This window comes from Rattus rattus, chromosome 13 (genome assembly GCF_011064425.1).
Source record: "Rattus rattus isolate New Zealand chromosome 13, Rrattus_CSIRO_v1, whole genome shotgun sequence".
NCBI lineage: Eukaryota > Metazoa > Chordata > Mammalia > Rodentia > Muridae > Rattus > Rattus rattus.
The window spans coordinates 64,179,091-64,205,824 of record NC_046166.1 but is presented as its reverse complement, the minus strand read 5'-3'; the positions used below and the strand labels follow the sequence as shown (position 1 = coordinate 64,205,824).

At 45.8% G+C, this 26,734-nt stretch overlaps 1 protein-coding gene across 3 annotated transcripts in view; it reads left to right on the top strand.

Annotated features, from left to right (window-relative positions):
* Thsd1 (thrombospondin type 1 domain containing 1) overlaps positions 1-26,568 on the top strand; it is a 36,410-nt gene extending 9,842 nt beyond the window's left edge. The window contains exons 2-5 of one of the 3 annotated variants that reach the window (XM_032919244.1): positions 111-254; positions 3,933-4,892; positions 20,280-20,438; positions 24,543-26,568. In XM_032919244.1, the coding sequence (XP_032775135.1) occupies positions 197-254; positions 3,933-4,892; positions 20,280-20,438; positions 24,543-25,918 (2,553 nt within the window). In that variant the 5' untranslated portion in view covers positions 111-196 and the 3' untranslated portion in view covers positions 25,919-26,568. The remainder of the gene's footprint in view (positions 1-110; positions 255-3,932; positions 4,893-20,279; positions 20,439-24,542) is intronic. The other 2 variants (XM_032919245.1, XM_032919246.1) reach the window with 2 other exon arrangements.
* The last annotated feature ends 166 nt before the right edge of the window (positions 26,569-26,734 follow it).

Here is a 26,734-nt window from a genome sequence, read left to right as displayed (position 1 = left end):
TCCATCCATCCAGTCCCTCCCTTTGGGGCTTTGTGAAAAAAAAAATGCCATTTGTAGTTTTTATGGTTCTGTGAGTCATAGATTCTTCAGTTCTGAGTTTCTAATTGCAGGTGCTTTTGGAAAAGAAAAACAACCCACAATTTTGGCGTGAGAAAGGACATGAGGAGACTACAGGCCTGGGTTCTTCCCGATCAGAATGAAACCCATGTTGAAAGACTTTTCAAATCTCTTGCTGGTGGTGCTCTGTGACTATGGTGAGTATGGCGGAGAACACATCCAGCCACCGGTATCCATGGGAACCAAAGGCACTGTGGGAGGTTGGTGACCCTGCGTGCGAGAGGTGGAGTGGATCAATTGATCTCTCTCGAAGCCACAGCCTTGGCGCCCTGACCTCTCTGGAATTACTGTACTCTGGGGGGTTTTACCTAATTGATTCAAATTTCAATTTCACTCATAAAAAAACAAAAAAACCTCGCTACTATTAAGCAAATGGAAACAAACTTATTACACTTTGCTTTCCCTCGATTCTCTTTTCTCTCGGAGACAGAGTCTTGCGGTGTAACCCTGGCTGGTCTCTAGTATGCTGCATGTACTTCCTGATCATTGGGTTAAAGGTGTATGCCTTCATGCCTGGAAAAAAATATTTCCATAATGGTTTTTGGGGTTTTTTTTTTTTTTTTGCCCTTTTATATCTCCTGGATATAGATGAAATCTGTCATTCTGGCTTATCTGCCCATGTGTACATACCCATGTTTTTATGAATATACCAGTTACTTTAAATTCTGTAATAAGCGGGAGAAATGAGGGAACAACAAACAAAACAAAACACTCTAGTGTGTTTTTAGGATGTAGTAGGACCAGATTGTAACTTTCAGAATGAGAGTCTTCTCATCCATACAAACAGGAATTCTGGGGAACAGTGGCAAGTTCTTTTTTTTTTTTTTTTTAAGTTCACATCTTCTGTTTTCTATGGGGACCCATCCACTGCTTCTCTATTCCCTTTTGTCAATTGGACATGCGTGTTGCTTAAAATTAAATCAGATTAAATCAGAATCTGATCAGCCTCATCGATAATCTCCGTCATTTATAATAGACTTTGGATCACTGGGCATGGTGCACGCCTGGGTTCCTAGCATTTTGGATGCAGAGGCAGGAGGATTGCTCCATGAAACACTAGCTCAAAATGAAGCAACCCCACTCTTATTTGTTAACCATGTTGGTTAGTCTGTGTCAGGGTGAGAGACTTTCAACTGAGAGAATGCCTTTATAAGACTGGACCAGGGGTTGGGGATTTAGCTCAGTGGTAGAGCTTGCCTAAAAGCGCAAGGCCCTGGGTTCCGCCCCCAGCTCAAAAAAAAAAAAAAAAAGAAAAGAAAAAAAAAGACTGGACGATAGGTCAACTGTAGATCATTTTCTTGATTAATGATTGATATGGAGGGCCCAGTCCACTGTGGGTGGTGCCAAACCTGGGTAAGTGCTGGTCCAGAGTTATATGATAAAGCAGGCTGAGCAAGCCGTGAGAAGCAAGCAGTAAACGTGGCCACTGCCTCAGCTCCTGCCTCCAGGCTCCTGGGTTGTGTTCCTGCCCTGATTCTCTCAGTGACGGACTGTGGCTTACCTAGTTATTTCAGAAATGTCCATGCTACTATGAATGACCAACGAAGAATACATAAACAGCCTCTCTCGTCCACCTAAGACTTCCCTCTTCATCCCAGCAGAGAACAGTGGTTCTTTTCCTGCTAAAACTCCCGAAGTGCTTATCTTGAATATCAGATGATAATAACTTTGAAGAGTGAGGCATCTTACATTTTAAGTAATGTAGAGCAGTCTGTATGATGCCACTTAAATCAAACTTTCTCTGTTGTATATTTTTCCCTCCCCCAACCTAAACACCAGAATTAGTTATTCAGTAATAAACTGAAATAAACTGTTCTCTCGCTAAGGTGTTTTGGGTCATGGTATTTTTATGACAGCAACAGAAAATCAGTAATTAATACATTAATGAAGCGACATGTGCCTCTTCGTCTTAAGATGCACTAGAGAACCACCCTGCCCCACTCAAATTTAAATTAAAATGACTTCAGTGGGGCTGGAGAAATGGCTCAGCAGTTAATAGCAAGTAAGAAGACTGGAGCTCCGTTACCAGCATCTGTGTTACGTGGCTCAAATCCACCTGCAACCCCAGTTCCAGGGGTTATCCAGTGTGTCTGACCTCTCTAGGGGCCTGTACATACATGCATGCATACATACATACATACATACATACATACATACATACGTTCATACATACATGCATACATACATACATGCATGCATGCATACACACATACATACGCTCATACATACATACATACATACATACATGCATACGTTCATACATATGCTCATACATACATACATACTCACTCTCTCTTTCTTGCTCTTTCACTAACACACTTAAACATTTTTTTGAAAAATAAATCTTTAAGATTTCTTTTGTTTCTAAATTCCTTGTCTAGTCTGTGACAAGTGTGGGAGTCTCTTCAGTCACTAGTGCTTACCTCCCTCAACTCACACTGTCTGTAGGTGCAAGGGAATATTCTTCACCCTCTGCTTTCCCTAAATAGACAAACAAAACAGTGCAAACTCTATCCTGTTATGACTTTCAAGTAAGTATGACCAAGTATTCAAATCTTTTATTTATCTTATTCCAGTCTCAGGGGGACATCGCTGAGGGGCTGACTGATCTTCGTGTTGATATATTTGTGGGCCAATTCTAGTAAGCATTGATTAGACACAGAGAAGGGGAGTTTAACAATGGAAATGGAAACAATAATGCACGAGCCTTTTTAGACACGTGCAATATATATACCATATGTGGACGGGTATATACAGTAAGAATAATACACTTTCAATCGTGAAACGTTTCTGCAACCCAAAAGGGGATGCTGAAAGTTCTCTCATTACAGAATAACGTCCTACCCCACCATGGTCCGGCCGACTGTTACACTGCCAATGTCTGCCTGCTTTGATATGTATTTGGATCCTGTCCAGAGAGGAAACAAAGATTCTATGTGTCTGCCCTCTTTGTACCATTTCAGTTGCTTTGCCGAGTCTCTTTTTAAAAGATACGGTTGATCATAACTGAACGGCGCTTGGGAAATTAGTAGTCATCTGCCCTACTGATGCCAGTACGGGTTGCTGTCCTGTCATTGATGTTGCCAAGGACATGCCTAGTTATTTGAGAAATGTTCGTGCTATTATGGGTGACCAACGAAAAATAAATAGCTTTTCTCCTGAAAACTCCCTATTCATCCAAGTGGAGAACACTGGTTACTGGTAAAAAAAAAAAAAATTTTTTTTTGAATGCTTATCTTGAATGTTGGACAATAATTACTTTGAAGAGAGGTTAAGTGTCTTCCGTTTTAAACCATCTCAAGCAGTTTGAATTGAGCCATTTAGAGCAAACATTCTCTAACCGTTGTCTATTTCCCCAAATACCTACACACCAGGAAACGATTCAAGTAAGAAATGTGGGGGTTGGGGATTTAGTTCAGTGGTAGAGCGCTTGCCTAGCAAGCGCAAGGCCCTGGGTCCGGTCCCCAGCTCCGGAAAAAAAAAAAAAGTGAGGACCTGAGTATGAAGCCCGAGAGTTGTCCATTATTCTTTTATCTTCACCGTCGTTCACCGCAGTTAGCAGTGAACGCTTTGAATTCAGAGTACTTCCCACCTCTCACCATTTTAAACATAAGGGGTGAGGAGAGACCAGAGCACTTAGAATGGAACAAGCTGGGTGCTTGACCTCTTAGGGGTTGTGTGTCATTTGATAACCTCCTTGGCTCGGTTTCACATTCTCTGGTGTCTCGAAAAAAACAAAAGCTATTTTCATTCTATCACTAATCGTCCTACTCAAACGCACCCTTTAAAATCCAATTCTGACCATTTCCTTTCAGTCCTTGGAGAAGCCGACTACCTCGTCTTACGAGAGCCAGTCCACGTGGCACTGAGCGACCGAACGGTGTCAGTGGGTTTCCACTACCTCGGTGACGTCAACGGGACACTGAGGAATGTGACTGTCATGCTGTGGGAGGCCAACACCAACCGGACTCTTACCACTAAGTACCTCCTGACCAACCAGGCCCAGGGAACACTCCAGTTTGAATGCTTCTACTTCAAGGAGGCCGGTGACTACTGGTTTGTGATGATCCCAGAAGAGACAGACAATGGCACACGAGTTCCCCTCTGGGAGAAAAGTGCCTTTCTGAAGGTCGAATGGCCCGTCTTTCACATCGATTTAAATAGGACAGCCAAGGCGGCAGAAGGCACCTTCCAAGTGGGTGTTTTTACCTCCCAACCGCTCTGCCTGTTTCCTGTGGACAAGCCAGACCTGCTGGTGGATGTCATCTTCACGGACAGCCTTCCCGAGGCAAGAACAAGTTTGGGACAGCCACTGGAGATCCGAGCCAGCAAAAGGACAAGACTCACTCAAGGCCAGTGGGTCGAGTTTGGCTGTGCACCCCTAGGGGTGGAAGCCTACGTTACGGTGATGCTGAGGCTTTTGGGTCAAGACTCAGTCATTGCATCGATGGGACCTATTGACCTGGCCCAAAAGTTCGGATACAAATTGATGATGGCACCGGAAGTCAGGTGTGAGTCTGTCCTGGAGGTGATGGTACTGCCACCTCCTTGTGTCTTTGTCCAAGGAGTGCTGGCTGTTTACAAAGAGGCCCCCAAAGCCCCGGAGGAGAGGACCTTCCAGATGGCTGAAAACAGGCTGCCCCTGGGAGAGAGGAGATCGGTGTTTAACTGCACTTTGTTTGATGTGGGGAAGAACAAGTATTGCTTTAACTTTGGAATTTTGAAGAAAAGCCATTTTTCTGCAAAGGGATGCATGCTAGTTCAGAGAAATATAGGTTGGTATTGAGATTTCCTAGCATTTAAAAAAAATCAAATCGGTGCCTTCATGTAATCAAAACGGACAGGTTCTAGGTGAGCCATGGTGGTATTCACGATTATGCATTCTTTAGACAATACCAACCAGTGTTATTGCCTTTTTCTGGAGAACTTAGAGTGTATTCATCTTTCGGTTTCTATGGGAGATTGGTCCAGGGATCCAGAAATACCAATGTTGCATGGTATTCATATAAAACCGACAGACCACTTCCCGTAAGCCTCAAGTCATCTCTAGGTTACTTGTAAACCATTACAGTGCAATTCTGTGTAAGTCGTGGTTATATCGCTCCGTTTCCAGAGCAATAGCAAGAATAGAGTCTGGACATGTTCAGCACAGATGCAGTATTCTTGAAGGCTGGTTGAGTCTGTGGAAATGGATTGTGGGATAGGTTGGAGGCCGGGGAAACCATTCATGTATCTCGGTAATCAGATTCACATCATCTCTCTAGAATTTCTCTTTCCCTCTAACACTACCAACCGTCAGTAGCCCTTCAGCTAGCGATGCAGGCTCCTGAGCCCTCTCCACTCCGTGGAGGTCCTGTCTGGACAGCCACAGCTGCTGTGGGTTCCTGAGGGCAGAGGTCATGCCACACCCAAAAGGCACTGTCTTCCTCCTGTCGTCCCTAACTTCTGGCTCCTACAGCTTTTAGTCCCTTCTCTCAGGATGGCCGTCGACCCTTGTGGGTGATGCTATAGTGTCTTTTATTTGAAAACAGATTTTTTTTTTCCATATGATATGTTCTGATTGTGGTTTCCCTTCTCCTACTCTTCCCAGTTCCTTCCCAGCTCCCCTCCCATCATGATCCACTCCCTTTCTGTCTCTCATTAGAAAACAAACATGCATCTGAGAAATAACAACAACAACAACACAATGTAAAACAAAAACAAACAAATTAGAACAGGAAAAAACAAACAGAAGAGAGAGTCAAAGAAAAAGACTAAGAGACGCACAGATGCCCATACACAAGAATCCCATTAAATCATAAAACCGAAAGCCATGCGAAGGACCTGTCCGGTTAAAAAAATAATACCCCATCTTAACATTATGAAACAGAGACACTCCAAACATGCCGCTGAGTTCATTTTGTGTTGCCATTTACTGCAGGGCATGGGGCCCGTGAGACTCCCCAGGAGAAAACCAACTTTCTATTTGCAAGTGGCTGTCAGTTGGAGATTGCTTCTGGGTTAGGGATGAGGACCTATGTTCGCTTCTCCTCTCAGCTCTAGGTAGGACCCCATCTGGTGCAGACCAGTGCAGGCTGTGCATGCTGCCACAGTCTCTGAGAGTTCACATGTACATCTGTCCCGCTGTGTTCCTTGGGTCCTCTGTGTCCTCCGGCTCTTACGATCCTTCCATAGCTCTGAGAGGTGGGATTTGATGGAGACATCCCATTTAGGGCTGAGCGTCCCAAGGTCTCTCATTCTGCACAGTGTCTGGCTATGGGTCTCTGTGTTTGTTCCCATCTGCTTCAGGAGGAAGCTTCTCTGGTGATGGTTGAGCAAGGCATTGATCTGTGAGCACGGCAGAATGTCATTTGGAGCCATTTTATTGCTACAACCCTTCCTCCCCCTGCCCCTGGTTTCCTGGCCCGTCTAGTCTTAGGTTCTTGGTTACAGCATCAAGTCTGGTTTCTGTCTTGTGGAACGAATCTTAAATCGAACAAGATACTGGTTGGTTAGTCTTATCTTGCAAGAGGCTCAGCATTGTAGATGGAAGGTTTTGTGGCTGTTTTGGTGTTTACCTTTCTCCTTCAGTCATGTACACAGTTCCTTCCAGCACCCTGAACACTAACTAGTCTGTAGGGTGAAAACCTTGGAGCCATAAACACAGGGATTCCTGGGCCTCACTGGTCAGACAGTCTAGCTTAACTGAGATGTTCCGAGCCCTGTGAGAAATACTATCTCAAACAAATAAACAAAAGAGATAGGTGTCTCCTGAGAAGTAAGTCCCCAGGGTTTCACATGGATCTGGGGAGAGGGCCACAGGAGGCAGCACTTTACCCATAATTCCCCACCCGCCTCATCACTGCTGTGAGTCACTGGTCACTGGATCTCTTTGTTTTTGAAAATGCATTTATACAGTACATTTCGGATGTTGCCAAAAGGGACTTGCAGTCTTTAAGTGATTGGTTTGTCCCTGGTATTGTCCTCAATGCCTTTTGCGAATATTAACCTGTTCTGGCCTTAAAATCCCGTAACGTAGGCTCACCGTAGTGCCAGTCTTAGAGCCGAGGAAGTGAAGGCACAGAGGGGTGAAGTGCTGTGCTCAGGGTGTTCGAATGAAGAGTCAGAGCACAGAGCTTCGAGGCCTGGGGATCTGGTTCAGCAACAGCATCTGCCCTGAGCTCTGATCCCAGCCCTGGGAGACAGGGTAAAAGCGGAGGTTAAGCAGACAGTCTGATGGCAGCTTTTACCACTCCCCTGTGTCACCTTCCGAACCGCCAATCCCTACAGTAGACAACCACAAGCTTTCAGCTTGGAAACCATCCTCGTGTTTTACTTCCTCCCTCACTCTGGACTATGAGGCCCTTTAGGAAGACCTGCGACCGTTTCTATGTCCAATAGCTGGGGTGCAGGGTGGGGGAGCATGATTTGTTCCACAGAAGTGAGTCTTGCTCTGTGCGGAGAAAACCTGTCTGCTCTCCCCAAGCTTCCCTGGTTCTCACTCAAGTTTGAGGGGTTTTCTTCTAAGTTGTTTTGTTGAGTTACCTTGGTCCTTGGAGCACAGTGTCAGTATCTCATCAACTTCCGTCCTCCAAATGGTCTTAGACACAAGAACGCTTCTTCCTTATCTCGTGCCGGATGAATTTTGCTTGTTCAGAATTGATTTCTCTCGGGGTGGTTGGAAAGGCATCTTACCTGGCCAAAGGAGTTTGTTTTAAGTATGTCTGTATCTACGATCACCTAAAGACCCAATGAAGTAACTTCATTCACAAAGAACAGCTACTTGGAATAGCGGCCATCTTGCTCTTTCTGTGGGATCTATGAACTATAGATCTCTCATGAATTCTCAGTTTAGAGAATTTTCCTCAAAGTCGTTTACTATTTTCAAGGGATCTGAAGCATAAGGCGTTTAAATATTTTTTTTTTTTCTGGGTAAATCCGAGCACTGGCTTTAGTTGAGCTGAGCTAATTCCTATTTGGTTATCTCTATTGAGAAATAGAATTTTCTTTAAAAAAAATATCTGGATGGTGGCGGCGCACACCTTTAATTCCAGCACTCAGGAGGCAGAGGTAGGCGGATCTCTGAATTTGAGGCCAGCCTGGTCTACAGAGTCAATTCCAGGAGAGCCAGGGCTACACAGAGAAACCCCTGTCTCAAAAAAACCAAAACCAAACCAAACCAAAACAAACTAGTTTAAATATTTACTTTGTGTTGGAGCCAGACCCTTGCTTTCAAGGATAACAGCGCAGCATCTGCATGGTGGACGTCAACGTGTGTCACGTCAGTGTGTACCACACGTACGCGTGAGGGCTGGTGGTTTTTATTAGAAGGTGCCTGGGTGCCTGCCTCCTTCCAGAGACTTCCTCTCTCACTCTCTCCACCTTCTTCCTGTTCTTGAACTAGAATCTCTTACTGAGCCCGGAGCTCAGTTTCAGCTGGGATGGCTGACGGGGTTGCTCTCAGGATCGCCTGCTTCCACCAATGCCAGCTAGATTTATAGGTAGAGGTTGCCATGCCTGGCTTTTATGTGGGTGCTGGGGATGGATTTGTTTTTTTTTCTTACTAGGATATTCATTTGCAACCTCTGAGGTCAGAGTCAGGGTCAGTCCATGTATAGTCTTTGGGTAGTGGCTTGGTCCTGGAAAGCTCTGGTTGGTTGGCATTGCTGTACATATGGGGTCTCGAGCTCCTTCAAGCTCTTCCAGTTCTTTCTCTGATTCCTTCAACAGGGGTCCCGTTCTCAGTTCAGTGGTTTCCTGCTGGCATACGCCTCTGTATTTGCTGTATTCTGGCTGTGTCTCTCATGAGCGATCTGCACTCACATTTTGATCATCCGTCTTGAGTTTCATTTGTTCTAGGCATCTAGGGTAACTCAAGCATTTGGGCTAATAGCCACTTATCAATGAGTACATACCATGTATGTCTTTCTGTGATTGGGTTAGCTCCTCAGGATGATATTTTCCAGTTCAACCATTTGCCCTCAATTTCATAAAGTCATTGTTTTTTGATAGCTGAGTAATATTCCATTGTGTAGATGTACCACATTTTCTGTATCCATTCCTCTGTTGAAGGGCATCTGGGTTCTTTCCAGCTTCTGGCTATTATAAATAAGGCTGCGATGAACATAGTGGAGACACGTGTCTTTTTTATATGTTGGGGCATCTTTTGGGTATATGCCCAAGAGAGGTATAGCTGGATCCTCAGGCAGTTCAATGTCCAATTTTCTGAGGAACCTCCAGACTGATTTCCAGAATGGTTGTAGCAGTCTGCAACCCCACCAACAATGGAGCAGTGTTCCCCTTTCTCCACATCCTCGCCAGCATTTGCTGTCACCTGAGTTTTTGATCTTAGCCATTCTCACTGGTGTGAGGTGAAATCTCAGGGTTGTTTTGATTTGCATTTCCCTTATGACTAACGATGTTGAACATTTCTTTAGGTGTTTCTCAGCCATTCGGCATTCCTCAGCTGTGGATTCTCTGTTTAGCTCTGAACCCCATTTTTTAATAGGGTTATTTGCCTCCCTGCTGTCTAACTTCTTCAGTTCTTTGTATATTTTGGATATAAGCCCTCTATCTGTTGTAGGATTGGTAAAGATCTTTTCCCAATCTGTTGGTTGCCGTTTTGTCCTAACCACAGTGTCCTTTGCCTTACAGAAGCTTTGCAGTTTTATGAGATCCCATTTGTCGATTCTTGATCTTAGAGCATAAGCCATGGGTGTTTTGTTCAGGAAATTTTTCCAGTGCCCATGTGTTCCAAATGCTTCCCTAGTTTTCTTCTATTAGTTTGAGTGTATCTGGTTTGATGTGGGGTCCTTGATCCACTTGGACTTAAGCTTTGTACAGGGTGATAAGCATGGATCGATCTGCATTCTTCTACATGTTGACCTCCAGTTGAACCAGCACCATTTGCTGAAAATGCTATCTTTTTTTCCATTGGATGGTTTTGGCTCCTTTGTCAAAAATCAAGTGCCCATAGGTGTGTGGGTTCATTTCTGGGTCTTCAATTCTGTTCCATTGGTCTATCTGTCTGTCTCTGTACCAATACCATGCAGTTTTTATCACTATTGCTCTGTAATACTGCTTGAGATCTGGGATATGATTCCCCTGAAGTCCTTTTATTGTTGAGGATAGTTTTAGCTATCCTGGGTTTTCATTATTCAGATGAATTTGCAAATTGTTCTGTCTAACTCTTTGAAGAATTGGATTGGTATTTTGATGGGGATTGCATTGAATCTGTAGATCGCTTTTGGTAGAATGGCCATTTTTACTATATTAATCCTGCCAATCCATGAGCATGGGAGATCTTTCCATCTTCTGAGATCTTCTTCAATTTCTTTCTTCAGAGTCTTGAAGTTCTTATTGTACAGATCTTTCCCTTGCTTGGTTAAAGTCACACCGAGGTACTTTATATTATTTGGGTCTATTATGAAGGGTGTCATTTCCCTAATTTCTTTCTCGGCCTGTTTCTCTTTTGTGTAGAGGAAGGCTACTGATTTATTTGAGTTAATTTTATACCCAGCCACTTTGCTGAAGTTGTTTATCAGCTTTAGTAGTTCTCTGGTGGAACTTTTGGGATCACTTAAATATACTATCATATCATCTGCAAATAGTGATATTTTGACTTCTTCTTTTCCGATCTGTATCCCCTTGACCTCCTTTTGTTGTCTTATTGCTCTGGCTAGAACTTCAAGAACTATATTGAATAAGTAGGGAGAGAGTGGGCAGCCTTGTCTAGTCCCTGATTTTAGTGGGATTGCTTCAAGTTTCTCTCCATTTAGTTTAATGTTAGCAACTGGTTTGCTGTATATGGCTTTTACTATGTTTAGGTATGGGCCTTGAATTCCTATTCTTTCAGGACTTTTTATCATGAAGGGGTGTTGAATTTTGTCAAATGCTTTCTCAGCATCTAATGAAATGATCATGTGGTTTTGTTCTTTCAGTTTGTTTATATAATGGATCCGTTGATGGTTTTCCGTATATTGAACCATCCCTGCATGCCTGGGATGAAGCCTACTTGATCATGGTGGATGATTGTTTTGATGTGCTCTTGGATTCGGTTTGCCAGAATTTTATTGAGTATTTTTAAATCGATATTCATAAGGGAAATTGGTCTGAAGTTCTCTTTCTTTGTTGGGTCTTTGTGTGGTTTAGGTATAAAAGTAATTGTGGCTTCATAGAAGGAATTCGGTAGTGCTCCATCTGTTTCAATTTTGTGGAATAGTTTGGATAATATTGGTGCGAGGTCTTCTATGAAGGTCTGATAGAATTCTGCACTAAACCCGTCTGGACCTGGGCTCCTTTTGGTTGGGAGACCTTTAATGACTTCTTCTATTTCCTTAGGAGTTATGGGGTTGTTTAACTGGTTTATCTGTTGCTGATTGAACTTCGGTACCTGGTATCTGTCTAGGAAATTGTCCATTTCCTGCAGATTTTCAAGTTTTATTGAATATAGGCTTTTATAGTAAGATCTGATGATTTTTTGAATTTCCTCTGAATCTGTAGTTATGTCTCCCTTTTCATTTCTGATTTTGTTAATTTGGACACACTCTCTGTGTCCTCTCGTTAGTCTGGCTAAGGGTTTATCTATCTTGTTGATTTTCTCAAAGAACCAACTTTTGGTTCTGTTGATTCTTTCTATGGTCCTTTTTGTTTCTACTTGGTTGATTTCGGCTCTGAGTTTGATTATTTCCTGCCTTCTACTCCTCCTGGGTGTATTTGCTTCTTTTTGTTCTAGAGCTTTTAGGTGTGCTGTCAAGCTGCTGACATATGCTCTTTCCTGTTTCCTTCTGCAGGCACTCAGCGCTATGAGTTTTCCTCTTAGCGCAGCTTTCATTGTGTCCCATAAGTTTGGGTATGTTGTATCTTCATTTTCATTAAATTCTAAAAAGTCTTTAATTTCTTTCTTTATTTCTTCCTTGACCAGGTTATCATTGAGTAGAGCATTGTTCAATTTCCACGTATATGTGGGCATTCTTCCCTTATTGTTATTGAAGACCAGTTTTAGGCCATGGTGGTCTGATAGCACGCATGGGATTATATCTATCTTTCTGTACCTGTTGAGGCCCGTTTTTTGACCAATTATATGGTCAATTTTGGAGAAAGTACCATGAGGAGCTGAGAAGAAGGTATATCCTTTTGCTTTAGGGTAGAACGTTCTATAAATATCCGTTAAGTCCATTTGGCTCATGACTTCTCTTAGTCTGTCTCGTCTCTGTTTAATTTCTGTTTCCATGATCTGTCCATTGATGAGAGTGGGGTGTTGAAATCTCCTACTATTATTGTGTGAGGTGCAATGTGTGTTTTTGAGCTTTAGTAAGGTTTCTTTTACGTATGTAGGTGCCCTTGTATTTGGGGCATAGATATTTAGGATTGAGTTCATCTTGGTGGATTTTTCCTTTGATGAATATGAAGTGTCCTTCCTTATCTTTTTTGATGACTTTTAGTTGAAAATTGATTTTATCTGATATTAGAATGGCTACTCCAGCTTGCTTCTTCTGACCATTTGCTTGGAAAGTCGTTTTCCAGCCTTTCACTCTGAGGTAGTGTCTGTCTTTGTCTCTGAGGTGTGTTTCCTGTAGGCAGCAGAATGCAGGGTCCTCGTTGCGTATCCAGTTTGTTAATCTATGTCTTTTTATTGGGGAGTTGAGGCCATTGATGTTGAGAGATATTAAGGAATAGTGATTATTGCTTCCGGTTGTATTCATATTTGGATGTGAGGTTATGTTTGTGTGCTTTTCTTCTCTTTGTTTTGTTGCCAAGACGATTAGTTTCTTGCTTCTTCTAGGGTATAGCTTGCCTCCTTATGTTGGGCTTTACCATTTATTATCCTCTGTAGTGCTGGATTTGTAGAAAGATATTGTGTAAATTTGGTTTTGTCATGGAATATCTTGGTTTCTCCATCTATGTTGATTGAGAGTTTTGCAGGATACAGTAACCTGGGCTGGCATTTGTGTTCTCTTAGGGTCTGTATGACATCAGTCCAGGATCTTCTGGCCTTCATAGTTTCTGGCGAAAAGTCTGGTGTGATTCTGATAGGTCTGCCTTTATATGTTACTTGACCTTTTTCCCTTACTGCTTTTAATATTCTTTCTTTATTTTGTGTGTTTGGTGTTTTGACTATTATGTGACGGGAGGTGTTTCTTTTCTGGTCCAATCTATTTGGAGTTCTGTAGGCTTCTTGTATGCCTATGGGTATCTCTTTTTTTTAGGTTAGGGAAGTTTTCTTCTATGATTTTGTTGAAGATATTTACTGGTCCTTTGAGCTTGGGGTCTTCACTCTCTTCTATACCTATTATCCTTAGGTTTGATCTTCTCATTGAGTCCTGGATTTCCTGTATGTTTTGGACCAGTAGCTTTTCCGCTTTACATTATCTTTGACAGTTGAGTCAATGATTTCTATGGAATCTTCTGCTCCTGAGATTCTCTCTTCCATCTCTTGTATTCTGTTGGTGAAGCTTGTATCTACAGCTCCTTGTCTCTTCTTTTGGTTTTCTATATCAGGGTTGTTTCCATGTGTTCTTTCTTGATTGCTTCTATTTCCATTTTAATTCCTTCAACTGTTTGATTGTGTTTTCCTGGAATTCTTTCAGGGATTTTTGTGACTCCTCTCTATGGGCTTCTACTTGTTTATTTATGTTTTCCTGGAATTCTTTTAGAAATTTTTGCGATTCCTCTCTGTAGGCTTCTACTTGTTTATTTATGTTTTCCTGTGTTTCTCTAAGGGAGTTCTTCATGTCTTTCTTGAAGTCCTCCAACATCATGATCAAATATGATTTTGAAACTAGATCTTGCTTTTCTGGTGTGTTTGGATATTCCGTGTTTGCTTTGGTGGGAGGTGGGCTCGATGATGCCATGTAGTCTTGGTTTCTGTTGCTTGGGTTCCTCGCTTGCCTCTCGCCATCAGATTATCTCTAGTGTTACTTTGTTCTGCTATTTTTGACAGTGGCTAGACTGTCTTATAAGCCTGTGTTTCAGGAGTGCTGTAGACCTGTTTTCCTGTTTTCTTTCAGCCAGTTATGGGGACAGAGTGTTCTGCTTTCGGGCGCGTAGTTTTTCTTCTCTACAGGTCTTCAGCTGTTCCTGTGAGCCTGTGTCTTGAGTTCACCAGGCAAGTCGTTTGTACCAGAAAAGTTTGTCTTACCTGTGGTCCCCAGGCTCAAGTTTGCTAGTGGGGTGTTGCCTATGAGCTCTCCACGGCCTCAGCAGCCAGGAAGATCTGCGCCGCCCCTTCCGGGAGGTTCCGTGCACCAGGGTTCCAGATAGCTTTTGTTTTCCTCTGGGCTCAGTACTGTGTGCAGCGTGCAGTCTCTTCTGGTTTCCCAGGCGTGTCCGCCTCTCTGAAGGTTTAGCTCTCCCTCCCACGGGATTTGGGTGCAGAGAACTGTTTATCCGTCGGTCCCTTCAGGTGCGGTGTCTCAGACGCAGTGGATCTGCTGCTCCTGGGCCCTCCTCTACGGGTACCCAGAGGCCGTATACAGTATCCTCCTGGGCCAGGGATGTGGGCAGAGGTGGGCGGCGTTGGTGGTCTCCTCCACTCTGCTGCCTCAGGAGTGCCCGCCCGACCAGGCGGCCAGAACTCCCCTCCGGGGGGCCTGGGAGCAGAGAGCTGCTGAAGGCAGGGATCCTCCGCTGGTCCGGGACTCTGGCCAAACACCGGAAGTGTCCGGCCCCAGAGGAACTCCGCCTCTGTGTGACCCGAGATCACCAGGCAAGTCGTTTGTAGCAGAAAAGTTTGTCTTACCTGTGGTCCCCAGGCTCAGGTTTGCTCGCGGGGTGTTGCCTATGAGCTCTCCACGGCCTCAGCAGCCAGGAAGATCTGCGCCGCCCCTTCCGGGAGGTTCCGTGCACCAGGGTTCCAGATAGCTTTTGTTTTCCTCTGGGCTCAGTACTGTGTGCAGCGTGCAGTCTCTTCTGGTTTCCCAGGCGTGTCCGCCTCTCTGAAGGTTTAGCTCTCCCTCCCACGGGATTTGGGTGCAGAGAACTGTTTATGCGGTCGGTCCCTTCAGGTGCGGTGTCTCAGACGCAGTGGATCTGCTGCTCCTGGGCCCTCCTCTACGGGTACCCAGAGGCCGTATACAGTTTCCTCCTGGGCCAGGGATGTGGGCAGGGGTGGGCAGCGTTGGTGGTCTCCTCCGCTCTGCTGCCTCAGGAGAGCCCGCCCGACCAGGCGGCAAGAACTCCCCTCCAGGGGGCCTGGGAGCAGAGAGCTGCTGAAGGCAGGGATCCTCCGCTGGTCCGGGAGTCTGGCCAAACACCGGAAGTGTCCCTGGGGATGGATTTGGATTCAGGCCCATTAAGCCCCAAACACAACCTTTTAATAAATATATATATTATATATATTTACAATATATATTGTAAATATTGTAAACAATATTGTAAATATATATAATATATATTAAGATAAATATTTATATCAAAATTGTTGGTTTTATCTCACAAATGATTTTATGTATTTAAAGAAATGATATTTACAAATATGTAAACATATCTCTTTAAACAGCGCCTAGCTGGGTTCCTGTTTTTAAACTCCAATTTGACAACCTCAGGCTTTCCGTTGGCATGCCTAGAGAAACAAGAGGATTGTTGTCCTTCGTCACTCTCCACTCCATGGTATTAAACATGAACACGAGAAAGGGACAAGTCAGCCGTGTGCTGATCTGATTTTCTATTAGGTCGTACAGTAATCGAATTCCCAGTAGATCCTTACAAAAACGAATCACGCGAGGGGAACACAGAGAGACTTCCATGGGAGATTCCCAGAGCTTTAAAGGCACGAGGCACTCAGTGAATGAGCTGTTCCAGAGACTCGCAGACAAAGCCCAGTCATTGTTTTTCCACAGGACGAACTACACAGCGCGATCCGAGAGGCACAGAACCAATATTGTGTTCAGTTGGACCTCTGCATGGAATATCATTACCACATCTCAGTTGATGTTGGTCGTGATACTCATTTATAACTCTCACCCTCTTGTGAAAAGTCCTCAGACTTAATTACCTTAACGAACTCAGATTCCATGACTCACCACTTGGCTCCCCTGATAACACACCTGCCCTACGAATTTTCCTTGTGCTTTTGTAGTGCTTTGTGCCCCTGTGGCCGGGTCAGGAGCGTTTTCCCCGTGATGGATGAAGAGATGCTCGTATACAGAGGGGTTGTAGTGCTACCAAGATCGGATAGATACTGGGGTTGGGTGGGTATCGATAGAGGGGAATTCAGATTCCTTTTCAATGAGAAATAAGTTATAATGAGTAGCAGTGATTTCACACCTGCTTCCGAGAGAACTTTGAATCCATCAGCTGTGTTTTATCTGGAGGATATAGCTCAATGGTAGAGCGGTCACCTAGCATGCCGGGGGCTCTGGGTTGCATTCCCCATGACTGCAAGGGTGGGAAGAAAGCTATTTGTGGGAGCTTTGTGTGTATCTTGAAGTTCTGCTTATACGTGGCTCTGCCTTTAGGATTGTTAAGGGTAAACTGACTCATTTGTTCCTCTGTGGCCAGGGAATGTCCCAGGTTCTACAGCCAGTTTTGTCTTTCGTTAATGTAGACCCTCGTTTTCTTCCAATGTTCTCGTGGCATATTTTCTTCTACGCTTTTACTTTTAGCCAACACGTTTTTATGTATTATACATATTTATAGTTGTTTATATAAATACAGTCCTTGGTTTCAAACAGCACACACATATATGTATACATACATATATACAGATACACATACACACACATACACACACACACACCTACACCCCAACAACTCCCCCACCACACACGCACACATACACTTGGGTCATGTCGAGTTTTTTTTTTTTTTTCATGTTGAATTTTTAATCTGACCTAACAATCTCTGTTTTTTTAGTTGGCATATTTATATCATTTATGTTTAGTATTATTATATGTTTGGATTAAAATCTGCTTTTCTGGGGTTATATTTCTTCCATTAGATCTTTGTTTTGTTTTTCTCCTTTTGATTTGTGTAAGTTAATTGAAGACTTTTATGATTTACTTTAACCATGCTGTGAGTTTATGATTTATACTTTAAAATATTTTTAGTAGTTTTTCTAGAGGTTGCGATGTATATTTTAACCCCAGTCTACTTGTGGGAAATGGTTTGGTTTTCTCTTTAATAATGACATTCTAATTGAAATATAATTACATCATTTTCCCTCTTGGCTTTCCTCCTTCTAGCCTCTTCTACTTCCCCCTTACTTTGTCCCAAACCGATGGCCTCCTTTTCTTTATTATCATTAAATATGAATACACAGACCTCCATATACAACATAATGTATAAGTACAGCCTGTTGAGTCTGTGTAGTGTTGCTTATATGAATATGATGTCAGGACTGACCAACTGAGGGGACTTGTGTCTGGGAAGACTAAGTCTTCTCTTTGCAGCTGTTAGTTGCATGTGGTTCTTTCTCTGGGGTGGGGGACCCTTTAAGATTTCCCCTTCTCATTAGCGTATGTATTAGCATTTTCATTGTTCTGGTCTGGTTTCGCTGCTGTGGCTTCCCTGTCTTTTCTGGGAGATACAATCTCACAGAAGATTTCCTGGTCCTATAGGCCTTCTGCCCATTTTCCATGGTGTTCCCTGAACCATAGGTGCAAGGGTTGTGTTGGGACCGCATACCCCATGGTCAGGTGTTGTCTATATTTTGACCCGTTGTGGTTTTCTGTGAGGATCTCCATTTGCTGAAAAGACAAGCTTCTTTGAAGTCTGAAAAGACAGGTTTGAGGTCTGCAGGTCTCTGTGAGGATAAATAATTGGAATGTAGTTAGAAATTGTTCTGTCACAGCAAAGTGACAGCAGGAGGTTTCCCCTGAGGTCCATAACTTCACTAGCCCAGTATGGCCTAGGGTAGGCTAAGCTTCCAGTACCAGGTATGATTTCCCTCCTCATGAGTTTAATTAAACAGCTGTTGGTTACTGCCAAGACAGGTGCCACTACTGCACCCTTGGGGGCATGCTGGTCATCGCTGTGGTCCACAGGCATCGCAGCTGGAAAGAGCTGATTGCCTCCCTCTTCAAAAGCAGCAGAGCACTTTTTTTGGTATTCTGAAACCTAGTTCTCAGGGAGGAGGAAGCTCAGATATAGCTACGATTTTCCAAGATTTTGTCTGAAGTTCATGGTGTCTTCATCAACAAGGACTTGCCTTCAACCCCTCAGAGGCAGCCAAGGGCAGCAGCAGTAGCTGTATTGCTTTAGGAGTCCCTTGAGCTCCCCGACCAACAATTTTCACTCATCCTTGGTGCCAGAGTTTTTGTTAGATGGTTTATGGCTTTTGGGGGGAGCATTGGTAGCTCAAGTGGCATGACCTGATCTAGGATGTGTGTGTGTGTGTGTGTGTGTGTGTGTGTGTGTGTGTGTGCGTGTGTAATTGCCTGGGACCCTTGTGTATGATCCTGAAAGTCTACCTTTCTCCCTCTACCTTTACCCCAGTTTAGGGGCTGGAATTCAGGCTTCCAGGTTTCGAGACAAGTGCCTTTCTCCATCAAACCAACTTAGTGATCCCTGTTCTCTGTCTTGTTTTTTTCTTTTCCTTTTGAATGTTTTGCTACTCAATCTTTTCTGAACATCTTGAATTTGTCCTCAAGTGTCTTTGATAATTTTGGATAGTTTTAAGACACATCTTTTCACGTGATCTTTCTCTCCTATTCTGCCACAGCCTTCCGGAATCCCACTTACACGAGTGAGCGTCTGTTTGCTGTCTTCTGGTTTTCCACAGTTGTTTGGGCTTCTCTCGCTAACCCCCCCTCCCCCCCTCCCCCCTCGTTATCTTAGTGCATCTTGGTGCGACGTGTAGCAACAGAATGTCTGAGTCTGGTTCATTTATAAGGAGCTGGGGTTTGTTGCTAATTCAGGATGCTGGGAAGACCAAAGTCAAGGAGCCTGCATCCGGTGAGGACCTTCCATCTGTGACATCAGTGGGGTGACATCAGTGGGACAGCAGTAGAGGCGAAAGAGTGCACATCCCGAGTCCTCTGCAATGAAATTAATTAGCATCGTTCATGTTAGCAGGGCCCTGAGGACCTAAATACTTTCCATTAGGTCGAACCTCCCAACACGTGTGCACAGGGTGTGTTTAGGGTGTGTTTCAGACTCCTACCACGTGCTGTTGGGTACATATTCTACTTAGAGGTATCTTTATGTTTCCATTGAGTTGTTCCCAGTTACCTGCATTCGTGTTTATTTTCTTTAAGTGCGCCAAATATACCGGGAGCTGGTAGGAGGCATCTTTTATCTTTATAACTGTGTTTTTGTGATTTTTAGCATCGCTGCTGGTCTCTTCAGCCTACCGAGGCGGTACATTTTCATATGCGTATGTCTCTTGTTGGGCCACCGGAATCTCAGGGACGAGGCTGGTCTCTGTGATCTGTGGTAGTGCAAGGCCTTGAATTGTGTGGGCCTAGGACATTTTCAGCTCTCCCCCCAGCCCCCCAAGTCAAGGAACTTCTTTCTTTCTGGTCTGTCAAAACAGTCGGCCTCAGCAGGCTCTCTCAGCGTGACAGTTTGCTCTGGTTGAGGCTGTTGTTCCTGGAGGAGATGGAAGGAAGGATCTGTAAGGCTAGATGTCTTTTTGTTACTGTGACTTAGTCCCTCTACACACACACACACACACACACACACACACACACACACACACACACACACACCACAAGGAGGCTTGCCTAGCCCTATGCTTGTCCCCAGTCTTTCTGGTGGGATCCCTGAAGAGGAGGCTATGAGTGGGTACAATTCCCCCTCCTTATCTTGTCCCCAGGGGCTGTGTGTTCTCATCCTTCTCCCTCGGTGATGCAGTACATTTTAGATGTACTCATCCGATGAGCTTGTGTGGGCGGGTCCTGGACTCTGTCCTAGGCAAACAGTAGTTTGCAGCCCCTCTTTCCTTGCAGGGGCCTGGCTCTCCTTTCATTGTAGGCTGGTCCTTCACTCCCCTCGACCTCAGCTCTCTGGTGGGTTGCAAGAATGCTTGGACTAGCTGAGATTTTTGTAGACTATAAGGCCCCTCTTTGTTTCGAGATGAAGACCAACATAGAGTTTTACATCTGTAAGAATCTACTTACTTATTTCTTTTAACTTCTAGCCTTTGCAAACCAGAGCTTTGAGCCTCGCTGCTTCATTTGGGTGCTGTTAAATCCCGACTCTCGAATGAGCTAGCACTAAAAGCATGACTTATGTCCTTGCAGAAACTTGGGGACCATGGCAGCCGTGGAGCCCGTGTAGCACCACGTGCGGGGATGCTGTCCGAGAGCGTCGCCGCACGTGCGTCACTTCCTTCCCCTCCAGACCCAGCTGCTCTGGAAAGTCCTCAGAGACCTCTCCATGCTCCCTGGAGGAGTGTGCTGGTAGGTGTTCTTGGCTTCCTTTCCGGTCGCGCCTCGGTGCCTCTGTCAACCAGGCCTGTCTGGGAACCACCAGTCTGTTCCGAGGAAGCTTGCTGCTCTGGCTGTCGTGGCTTTGTCCTTAGCAGTGTCTAAGGCCTGGGGTAGTCGGGACAGTGACTTGCCAGTGAGAGGACAGGATTTCATATTGGAAGTGACACAGGAGTGTGTCTAAAGATTCAGACATAGTAATACAGAAATCAATGGCAGAGGGTGTCTCGAGAATCTGTTCTTTCTTAATCCGTGTGGAGTCCAAGGATAGAGCATAGACTCTCAGGGCTGGCAGCAGGGCATTCCACCAGTTGAGCCATCTTGCTGGTATCAGATTTGTTTGGTGTGGGTGGGCAAGATCTCACTCTCTCGCTCTGTAGCTCTGGATGGTCCTGAAGTTTTACCTTGCTCCAGCCCCGGAAAAGCTCGACGTCCCATGCTAGTTGCTGTCATGTCTCCCCCTGCACCTCCCCTACCTGTCATCTCAGAGGTTGTACAAAGGGGGCATGCGGACCATCAGTTGGCAAATCAAGACAGTTGTCCCTCCCCCAACTCCCACCGCTCGCTCGGTGGCCTAAGCTTATGACCAGCTTTATCTGGAGGATGGGGTAGGGATTTTTTTTCCTTGCCATCTACAGGAACTCGACTTCTCTGCATCTTTCTAAGCATAATCGAGGTCTACCCTGATAGGTCGTCAGAGGGTATTTGATGTAAGCAGTTCATGGAGATGACGAACAATCGATCGATCGCTGGTCAGAGACAGGTCTGCTTTCCCTGTAGAGCTGGATGGCGCTTACTCAGTTACCGTGATGACGGCTCCTTGTTGTTCTTATACCAGCCACCCCCTGAGAAGCAGCTTGGTTGGTTGGCCGGCTTCTGCTGTGGCCCTGACTTTTAGATAAAGTTCCTCCCCCAAGGCCCGCCTTCTTACACACTCTCTTTCCAGATTCAAAGGCATCCTTAGGGGATTGGGATGGAGATGGAGATTGTCCTTTGGGGATTGGGAGGAGATAGATGTTTTCCTGTGATTGGATCCCAGAGAACCTTTGAGCCTAAGCCATAGGCGTCCAGCCGCCTTTCCCAGCATCCTCCTCACCTGTGCTCTTGGAAGGTCTTTCTTGTCACGCTGTCTTTCAGCCAGTGCTGTAGTCCCTGTCTCCCTTGTTTTAGAGTCCGACAGATGCTGTTCTCCACTCTGCCTTCTTCTTGCAACCCTAGCCTAGGCTCTTCTTTTCACAGCCAGTCAGCTGTCAGCCCATCTTCTTTAATAAGTCCTGAATCCTTCAAAGGATCTGAACCTGTAAAGATGTTTTCTTAACATTTAAGATGTTTGCATGTAGGCGCCGTGGTATTTGTGTAGAGGTCACAGGAAATTTTCAGGCATTCGTTCTTTCTCCTGTGTGGATTCTGGAGGTCAAACTCAGGGTGTCAGTGTCCGTGGCAAGTGCCCTGTAAATGTATCTTTTATCCACCAGATGTAATTGTCTTCTCAGAGGCTGACTGCCGAATAAGCTCACCCTTCCCAGTTCTTTCTGAACTCTGGCTGGCTGGTTCAACTCAGCTGTTCTGACTCAAAACCCTTCTCCAGGCTTCTCAACCCAGCTTCTCTTGGCTTCTGAATGAATTGCTCTACTTGGCCTCAAACTAACTTTGGCAATCTGTTCTAATTTTGTGACCCCTTCTCATTTTCTGGCATGTTCTATCTTTACCTACAACCCATCTCTGTAAGATTGTCCTGGAAGCTGCCTCTCTCCTCCCCCGTCTCCCCATCCCCCTTCCTACACTTCTCTCTTATGTTGCTTCTCTTTCCTGTACTCCTGAGAGTTCGGTGGATCCTATCTCTGACTCATGCTGTCAGATCTTTCTCTGGCCCATCACTTTGTCTGCCCCTCAGTTAGACATTGCTTCCAAATATGGCTGCTTCCCTTCCTTCTACAAAGTAACCTTGACTACATTGTTTGGGATTAAAGGTGTATGCTAAGGGGGTCTCTATATCCCAGTCGGAGGGATTAAAGGTGTGTCATGACCAGAGGGATGACCCCTTGGGGAAGGCACCTTAGTGAGTGTTTGTGGGTGAACCCACTCCTCCCAGGAGCACACCTGCCCCCCAGTCCCGGCTGCAAATGTGAGAAAGAGGCCAGCTGAAGTGCAGCAGCTGCTGTGCTCATGGCAGAGGAAGCTTTGTGGGGAGCTGAGGTTGGATATTGCAGAAGTGCGGGGGCAGAGACCTGCACAGCCACGAGTTTTCTCTGTCTTTGTTCAGATACGAGGCGCATCAGCTGAGGATTCACATGCCTAGGTCATTTACTCTGGACTCTTACTTCAGACTAGGGTGGGAAAGGGTTTGTTTCATCTCACACGTTGCAGTCTACCACCGAGGAAAACTAAGCATTGATCTGGAGGAGGGAACCGAGGCGGAGAACATGGAGGAATGCTGTTACTTACCGGCTTGCTCTGGGCTCATGTTTAGCTACCTTTCTAATACAGACCAGGTCCATCTGCCCAAGGACGGTATTGTCCACAGTGGGCTGGGATCTTCTACATGGGTTATTAACCAAGAAGATGCCCCCACAGGCATGCCCTAAGGAGTTGGGTGGGAGCAGTTCCTTAGTTGAGGCTTCTTCTTCTGGAGTATGTCAAGTTGGCAATCAGATCTTGCAGAGAGAGGTCTGAAGTACAGTTACCTTCTCCTGGCCTAAAGGGCATCATCTCTTATGTGCATGTACACACACACACACACACACACACACACACACACACGTGCACATGCATTCATACATGCACTCATGTGCACACACATGTACATACATACACATATGTGCACATGCATTCATACATGCACTCATGTACACACACATGTACATACATACACATATGTGCACATGCATTCATACATGCACTCATGTGCACACACATGTACATACATACACATATGTGCACATGCATTCATACATGCACTCATGTACACACACGTACATACGTACACATATGTGCACATGCATTCATACATGCACTCATGTGCACACACACATGTACACATAATACAAATAACACATGCAAGCAAACACACGTGCACATATACAGACACACAAATAAAAAAGACCCTGATATTAAAAAAAAATACAGACTTATCATATGTAACAGCTTTCAGCTGAAAGGGTTGCGGATTCACTCTGGGCTGGAGAGGCTTCACCTGAGGTGAGGAAGCCGGATGAGGCTCCCTCTGAAGGGAGATGGAGGAGTTTGTAATCAGGTATGCTCTGGAGACAGTAGAAAAGCCTAAGAGAAACGCTGGGAGCTGTTGAGGTGGCAAAACACAGAGTACAACCATAGAGAAAAAGGGACGGGTGACTTAGTGGGCAGTGCCGGGGTGCAGTGAGGTCCGGTGGTAATCCGAATCCGGTTTTCTAAGTGTTTGGGTGGCAATACAGGCTGAGACTCTGCGGGGGTTCTGTACCTTCACCAAATGCTTTGACTGTGGGACACACGTTGGAGTTGGGATATGAAGACAACATCACCATGTGGATGCTGGGAAGGAAGGGCAGTGACAGTTGAGGGGAGAAATCCAGATGCTTCCCTCTCGGGAAGATGGGCTCTGGATGTCAGGATGGGCCAGTTGATGTACTGTTCCACTGATAGTCGTTATTTTCCTCGTTGAGTCTTGCTAATTATGAAAGGTTAGGTACTGTTGATTTGAATCTGGTTTTCAGTTTTACACCTAGACGTTCCCTCACGGGCCTCTCACAGATACACCTAAGTATAGGTAGCTGGTGTTCCCATCCTCAGAAGTGGGGAGAGTCTTGGCACCAGCGACTGAGCACTCTCAGTGGAAACTGAGGTCTCTCGGTCATGGCTTCTGGGTAGCCCCCTTTCTGTGGTCCCGAGTTTTGCAGAGTTTTCTCTTTACTGCTCACCTTGTTTGCCTCCCGTGCTCAGCATGAGTCTAAGCGTTCTGTTCTTTCCCTCGCTTTAATTGTTCCATCTGGGACAACTGATTAGGCCCCAAAACCACACAGAGAAATCAACATAAGAGAATATATTTGTTTTAACCCGTTTTTTTTCTCTCTCTTTTTCAAGTTTTCCGGCCACCAGACCCATCACCGGACCCGGAGAAGTACAACAACGTGGTGACCGTCACAGGGATATCCCTGTGCTTGTTCATCATCTTTGCCACCGTGCTCATCACTCTCTGGAGGAGATTCGGCAGAGCCCCCAAATGCAGCACCCCGGCCCGCCACAACTCCATCCATTCCCCCGGCTTCCGGAAGAACTCGGATGAGGAGAACATCTGCGAGCTGAGCGAGCCTCGCGGAAGCTTCTCGGATGCGGGGGACGGGCCCAGGGGAAGCCCAGGGGATACGGGCATCCCGTTGACTTACAGGTGCAGTGCGTCAGCGCCTGCTGAGGACGAGGCCTCGGGCAGTGAGAGCTTCCAGTCCAACGCTCAGAAGATCATCCCGCCCCTGTTTAGCTACCGCCTCGCCCAGCAGCAGCTGAAGGAGATGAAGAAGAAAGGGCTGACAGAGACCACCAAGGTGTACCACGTGTCTCAGAGCCCCCTGACAGACACGGTAGTGGATGCCACTGCCAGCCCCCCCTTAGACCTGGAGTGCCCCGAAGAGGCAGGAGCAAGCAAGTTCCGGATCAAGTCTCCTTTTCTGGACCAGCCTGGGGCAGGTACCGGGGAAAGGCCCCCCTCCAGGCTGGATGGGGTCGTGCCTCCGCCCAGCTGTGCGGTCAGCCCCAGCCAGACGCTGATCCGCAAGTCCCAGATGAGGTCGACTGGTGGGAGAGATGGCTCGTCCGAGCGGGGCCACTCCAGAAGTTCCCTCTTCAGGAGGACTGCTAGTTTTCACGAAACCAAGCAGGCTCGCCCTTTCAGGGAGAGGAGTTTGTCAGCCCTGACTCCCCGCCAGGCCCCCGCCTACAGTTCCAGGATGAGGACCTGGGAGCAGATGGAGGAGAGGGGTCGGCCTCCCAGTCGAAGTGCTCACCTGCTTCCAGAGAGGCCGGAACACTTCCAAGGGGCAGCAGGTCGGACCAGCAGCCCTTTGGGTCCACTCTCCAAATCCTACACTGTGGGGCATCCCAGGAGGAAACCGGACCCGGGGGATCGCCAGGCTGGATTGGTGGCAGGAGCTGCTGCGGAGAAAATGGAGCCTCACCGAGCTCACAGGGGACCGTCCCCCAGTCACAGGAGTGCGTCAAGGAAGCAGACTTCCCCCGTTTTCCTCAAGGACAGCTACCAGAAAGTCAGTCAGCTTAGCCCTTCTCACTTCAGGAAAGATAAATGCCAGAGCTTCCCCATCCACCCGGAGTTCGCCTTCTACGACAACACCTCTTTCCGCCTCACCGAGGCTGAGCAGAGAATGCTGGACCTCCCGGGATACTTTGGCTCCAACGAAGAGGACGAAACCACTAGTACACTGAGCGTGGAGAAGTTAGTAATCTAGGCTAGGAAGCGGCGGGGCTCACCCAGGTCCTTCCCCCAGCTGGCAATATCCCTTGCTCACTAATGCTGTACAACCGTGGGTACAACCGTGGGAATTAGTCGGGGAGATGGGATTTATCCTGGACTTTCCTTTTGTTATCCCTTTTCTATTGGCTTATTACTACTAATAAAATTGAAAGAAGGCAAATGTATGATGCATTTTGAACGCTACACATGATGTTTCCAATTTAGGCATCTGGGAGATTTTCCCAAGGGGTAGGAGCCTCCCAGTGCCTGATGGGTATGCAGAACCATTATACGAGTGACCTTGCTTAGCATCTTGCTTTGTTTTGAAGCAGGAACCAAACAAAGGAGCCTAAATGTGGGGCTGCTTCTTTTGAAGTTTGTTACCAAGAGTGGCCTAAGGACTAATCAGCATACACAGAAATAGCTACGTGTTCGTGGTGACCTCCAGCCACCACACCCATCCTGCCTTTAAGCTTGATTTCCTTCTTTTAGAGTTTTATCAGGACGTCAGGCAGCCCGGGAGGTTTCAGACAGGGGGAAATCAGAAATGTAAACATGGTGGTTCCAAAAGTTAATATTTGTTCAACTGTCACTTGTGACTTTTTGTTTTTTAAATTAAAATGTGCTTCCTTTGGAACTGTTTCAGCGATGACTGTCGGCTCTTCGGGAACAGGAGGGGTGGGTTGTCCAGACCTGTGTGGCAACTCCTATGCATGGATGAAAGAGGAGCCAGGCATGTTACTCCCCAGTCTCTTTATTTACCTCACCAGAAAGCTTTGTTCTCTACCCAAGTTCACAGGCCTGTGGGCCA